Source organism: Syngnathus floridae, chromosome 11 (genome assembly GCF_059516105.1).
Source record: "Syngnathus floridae isolate MCC-2025c chromosome 11, RoL_Sflo_1.0, whole genome shotgun sequence".
NCBI classification, from domain to species: domain Eukaryota; kingdom Metazoa; phylum Chordata; class Actinopteri; order Syngnathiformes; family Syngnathidae; genus Syngnathus; species Syngnathus floridae.
In genome coordinates this window covers 26,223-31,967 of record NC_142423.1, presented here as the reverse complement: position 1 = coordinate 31,967, position 5,745 = coordinate 26,223, and the positions used below count along the sequence as shown (strand labels likewise).

General features: G+C 48.6%; 1 protein-coding gene across 1 annotated transcript; it reads right to left on the bottom strand.

The window, feature by feature from the left end:
* Window positions 1–3,566: 3,566 nt before the first annotated feature.
* On the bottom strand, window positions 3,567–4,415 carry LOC148390195 (janus kinase and microtubule-interacting protein 3-like). The gene is made up of 3 exons (XM_088389612.1): window positions 4,192–4,415; window positions 3,873–4,106; window positions 3,567–3,752 (listed from the first exon to the last, which is right to left on the bottom strand). Exons 1-3 carry the CDS (start codon window positions 4,279–4,281, stop codon window positions 3,567–3,569), a joined length of 510 nt encoding a protein of 169 aa, XP_088245738.1. The 5' UTR covers window positions 4,282–4,415.
* Window positions 4,416–5,745: the final 1,330 nt, after the last annotated feature.

The following is a 5,745-nucleotide window of genomic DNA, read 5'->3' as shown; positions in this document are numbered from 1 at the left end:
TTGTTCCCAGGCAAAATTGGATGTGATGCAATTCCAAATTTCACCACATGATGGTGCCCAATTTTGACTTCATAGGACATATTAAACACTTAGCTTGTTATTATGTTCAAGGTAATCAGATTTGTTTATCATTCTAATGGCCTCTTCAAAACTATTCTGGATTACTACTTTGGATCTATTCTACATTACTTGGCAACAACATACTCTGTAACAGATTGGGCAGTATAATCACATATGTTAACTTGAGAGTGCCCACACTCAATCTACTTATCGTGATGTGTTAAATCAATTACTGTTAGACATTATTTGTCTGATAATCTACCAAATCTTTGAATTGAAGAATTTGTGATTTAATTAATAGCTTGTTCAGGGTAATCAGACTTGTATATAATTCTAATGGCCTTCTTTTGAAAACTATTCTGAATTACAACTTTGGATCTTATATTACTTTGCAACAATCTACTCGGTGACAGATTAGGCAGTATAATCACATATGTTAACTTCAGTGCCCACACTGTATTTATTTATGGTTATTTGTTAAATCAAGTACTGTTAGACATGAAATAGGAAGTGTTTAACATAAATGTTATGGCTACTCACCATTGTAGCTCGCTCCTGGTCAATGATATGAGCCTCTTCTTGCAGTGGAAAACTTGCAGCCAACAAACACCGTGGAACCTAAAGGAATGAAATTAAACATTAACATTTCGCCCGGACCAACATTCACACGTACAACGCAACGCGGCTACACTTCTGCTATTACAAACGTAAATCTCCTTAAACACAACGAGTGTTACTTACCGTGTACGCTCTAGGCAAAATTGGATGTGATGCAATTCCAAATCTATCTGAAACGGCAGTTAAAAGTAGAGTTACATCAAGTTTTCTTTTTTAATCAACACAATCATTTACAACCGTTGACCAGAAAGAATCGTCGAAATTCGACGTCCCCCACAAACGCCACGCTCACTCGCTTTTCAGGGCAACAAAAGTACTTCTTTTTAAAAACGATGAGTTGTACTTACCGTGTACGCTCTGGACGGTCCAGTTGCAAGCAGAAAATAAAAATATTTCTCTTGTTAGTCGTATGTTACCATCCGCTGTGTCTTTGTCAACATCGCCGCCATTTTCCTACTTCCTGCTGCGAGCCACGCCCACGGATTTAAATTTGGGCGGAAGCTCTTTCCATTGGCGTCGTTTTCGCGTATAGCAAATCCGATTGGTTGGGAAGGGGGCACGGTTATGCAGCCGAGGAGTCCTGTGATCGGTGGGATGTAAAGTAGGCGTCGACGTCACGTCCGCGTCACGTGACCACGACGTGGCAGACGTCAAATAGCAACCGCTGTTTTGTTTAGTAGACTTACAGTTGTTATGCATTGACATAATGGCGCACACACCAAATAGATTTAAATAAATTAAATAATTCTTCTGCCCACTCTCTTTTAAACAAGTTAACTCTCCCCGCGGATTTGAATTCCGGCGAAAGTTACGCCCATCGACGTCACGTATGTCACGTGACCACGACGTGGCAGATGTCATATAGCAACCGCTGTTTTGTTTAGTAGATTTACAGTTGTTATGCATTGGCATAATGGTGTGCACTCAAAATAGATTTAAATAAATTAAATATTTCTTCTGCCTACTCCCTTTTAAACAAGTTAACTCTGCCCACGTCCATTGACGTCTTGTCTGCGTCACGTGACCACGACGTAGCGACGTCATATAGTAACCGCTGTTTTGACCAGTAGACTTAGTTATTATGCGTTGACATAATGGCGCACTGGTTAGCATGGCCACCTCTTAAGCATGATGATGCGGGTTCGACGCCTGATCAATGTTAGCATGGAGTGAGCTGAAGTGCATGGCGCTGAAGATTTGAATCTTTGAAATGCGCTGAGGTCTGACATATCAGGCAGAATGGTTTGCCATCACGTTCAACAAAAAATAGAAACTTTCCCACTCTGATTAAAACGTCCTGTGTTCATCTACGTATTTTCGTTTTGCTGTGCATCTTTTCCCTGCCATTTCGAGAGCCCAATTGACACTCATAGTTTAAAGAAATGTGTTTGCCCATCCTACTTTGTGGAATTTCACCACATGCGCTTTTGACCAAAATACCAAATTGAACTCAAGTGAAGCCAACACGCACAACCCCCCCCCCCCCCCCCCCACACACACACACACACACACACACACACACAAATGTTGATATGAACATAAAAGAGCCGCATGCGGTTCGGGAGTTGCGGCTTGGCCAAACCTGTACTATACAACTTTATTTGTATAAAATTTTCACAACAGCTGTCACACAAACAAAGCGGGAAAAACCGAAGACGTGCGTGTTCCGCCCACGCTGGATTTATTTGCACCTTTGAAAAGACACCGTATTGCCGCAGATGTGGCAAAGAGTACTTTTGGGCATCTGAGACGGAAGGATGTCCAAAGCATCACGTCACCTGCTCTGGTAGGCATGGTGGTGGGACGTTGAGGTCAACCGCTTTGGGGTTGGCTGACTCTTTGATCGCAGGATGCCACACACTTGAAGACAGAAGCAGAAAAGCAGAGCTAAATGCAAAATGTACTCACCGGTGATTCCAATTTTTTTCCCCCCTGAAGAAACAGCTGGACGGGTGGCCCCGGCTGGCCAGTGGGACTCTTGTTATTCTGACCCTTTTTAGTGCGCGTTTGGGGCAACAACCGTTTTTTGTGGCGCTCTCTTCTGGTTCAAAAGTGCCCTGCATGTGAATTTGCTTTTCCTGCCTTCTGATTGGATGAGCGCCGGTGTGACGCGGTGCCTCTGTCACCGTGGCGGGGGGTATACGTTGGCATCGGAGCGTCTGCCAACGTCTGAGACCGGCTGGCAGTGTATCGGAGGTGTCGAGTGCGGTGCCGCTGGAGCTCACTCACCAGCTGGTGTTGGGGCCACAGAATGAAGGCCAAGGAGAAGAATAGAAAGAGAAACAGAAACTTCTCCTCCAATTGTTTGATTTGTCTCTTCTGAGCTTCGATGAATTCTTTCAGCTCTTTGTTCCTCTAGGACGGACAAATGGAAAGTGGCATTCAAAAGCCAGTAAGCGTGCAAGTAAGTGCCGGGCTGGCTTTGGGCCCTTACCTGTTGCGCGCTGTGCAGCAGATCCATTCTCTCTTGGAGGATGCAAGCGTCGCGCTCCCTCAACTCGCACATCAGGGCTCGCTTCCATTGGTCCACGGCGCTCCTAAGCTCTTCTCTCTGATCCGCCGTCAGCACGTCATTCACGCCAGCGTGGCTGGCTTTTTCGCCGTCCGTGGCGGGGCAGTCCCGCTGCGGTAGCGCCTCGTACAACATGGCCTCCAGCTCCAGGATCCTCTGGGCCGCAATCCTCGTCCATCAGTGGTCCGGCGGGAGATTTGAGGGCGGCTTACCTTATGAGCCTGGTCCATGGAACACTTCCTGAAGTCCAACTCTTCATCCAGGTAGCCCTTCTGCTTGCAGAACATATCCTAGCACAGCTCAAGGTCAGAATTGTTGGGGCACATTGCCGGAGTTCCCCTTGGCTGATGTCGCGTGTCTGTCTACCTTCTCACTTTCAATGTCCAACATCTTCTGTTGAAGTGCTGACTTGGTCACTTTGATGTATTCTAACCACTGAGGAAAGGCTGCTGTCACATAAGCAGAATGCGAGAGCGTGCGTGGACGTGCGCGTTACCTTCTCGGCTAGGGTGAGAAGGGTCCTGGCGTGAATCACGACCACCTGCTCCTCGTTGGTGAGATTCTGCAAGAGCCCAAAGGCACAGCGTCAACAAGCTTCTTTCAGCGCAAAGCCTTCCAAAAGTCACATTTGAGCCGCCGAGTCTCGTGGAGTGCGAACATAAGGAGTTCGACATACACTTACGGCGTTATAGCCCAGGATGTCCAGCTTCTTCATCAGATCACTGATGACGATGTCCGGGGGAAAGGCGCAAGGAGCAATGTAAGGTGTTCTGGGACCTCGGGTTAAGGTTAGGGTTGCGAGGGACGCCTTACGTACGCTCACGCCCTCGGCCTCGCAGTAGATCTGCAAAGGGCTGAGGCCGTCTGGGAAACGGACTTGCAGAAACTTCAAGACGGGGGAGCGCCACTCCCTCTCCTGAAAGGCAGAGGCATGCATCCGTCCGTCCGTCCGTCCGTCCGTCACATCTCTGGCCTCAACACGCTTGTGCGAGTCTTCCCACCTCCAGCTCCAGGATGCGGAACTCAAGCAGTTCGTTTTGGTCTCGGATATCCTGGATGTGCTCTTTCAGACGCGCTTCTTCCGCCTCCATCCGCCTGACCTGAAAAGACAGTCAGACCTCATCTGCGGGGCTTCCCGACAGGTGTGACGCCAAGCGACTCCGCCCAGCGCCTTTCTTTCCGTCACCTTTTCGGCCAACTGCTGATTGCTCTGACGCAGCAGCTGCTTCTCCTCCACCCACTTGACATTCTAGAAGAGACAAACGCGTGGACAGCTTTGGAATGTTGTGTCATTTTCATCCACAAATTCTTTGGTTGACTGGAAAATGACATTTGCTTTTCTCCGCATTTTCCCAGCCACGTTCGGGGGGGGGGGGGGGGGGGTTGGTCCAGTAATGCCAGACGGATGAGTGACTGAAGAATGTAGCTATTTTGTCTGAGAAAAAGGTGTGCTCATTGATGAGCTTACCTGTCCTTGTTGCTTCAGCGCTGACTCCAGATCTGCTACTCTGCTTTGATAGTGACCCATTTCTACCATCAGCTTTTCTCTGGTCTGAAAGGAGGAGGAGGGAGGCTCCTCCTCCTCCTTTCAGACCAGAGAACACCCGAGGCTGGGTGAGAACGGGGAGGCTGCGACCCGGCCGGGGGTTGCGGGAAGGGGCGCCACCTTGATCTCCTTCTCGGCGTCGTAGTCCCCTTTCGCTGGTCTGGGCTAGCAGAGCGTAGGCTCGTTGCAGCGCTTGATATTCTTGCGTCAGCTGGCGGTAGCGAAGCTCCGCCTCTTCATGCACACACCAATGCAACACAGCACTAGTACCAGAATCAGTCAGACCGGCGACAAAGCACCCGCGACGCAAAGACGAGTCCGATTCCAGGCTGAAGAGGAATGTTTGGTGCCAATACGCTGGCAGAAATGGCGGGCTACCTCTTCGGGTTCCGTGTCGGGGGTTCTGTCGGTGTGAAAAGACAAGGACGATCCGTCCGAGTCCACCAACACGTCTTCGTCGTAGCCGTAAAATGTTTCGATGACCTGCGGGCGCGGAAGCAAACATCTCTCTGAACAAACTGAAGCGACACCTCACGATGAATCGACGAGAGGAACGATAGCGAGAAAAAGGCCATTTCATCTTGCGCAACACCAAGCAGCCGCAAACAAACAGACTCACCTTGCAGGACCTCACGCTTTGTTCCTCCTCAGAGATTCTCGACGTCGGTATCGTAGCAGCAAATCTCTCTCCTGTCGACACAAATAATCCGCCTTTGAGATTCTTTGGATGCAAAGGGAACGAACGGCTCCGGCGCAGAAACAAACGCGACTCACAATGACATTTCTGACATGAGCTCCTGTCTCCAGAGCCTGAAAAACACGTCACCGGCGATGATTGGAGGGACGCTCGTCTTTTCCAAAAGTGACAACTACAGGGTGTGTCAGGGTTTTCCAGATTATCTTTATCGTATCATTGTGTTGCTTTGACTTTGACTGCGACCTGTAATAAATAATATTATTTATCCCTTATTTATCCCTATCGCTTATCCCTTCCTACACAAAGTCGTAA

Coding starts and splice junctions, on each gene's coding strand:
- LOC148390195 (XM_088389612.1), bottom strand. CDS start 4,281: ATGGAGGCGGAAGAAGCGCGTCTGAAAGAGCACATCCAGGATATCCGA. Junction 4,107..4,191: donor TCCGCATCCTGGAGCTGGAG/GTGGGAAGACTC, acceptor TCTGCCTTTCAG/GAGAGGGAGTGGCGCTCCCC. Junction 3,753..3,872: donor ACATCCTGGGCTATAACGCC/GTAAGTGTATGT, acceptor GGGCTCTTGCAG/AATCTCACCAACGAGGAGCA.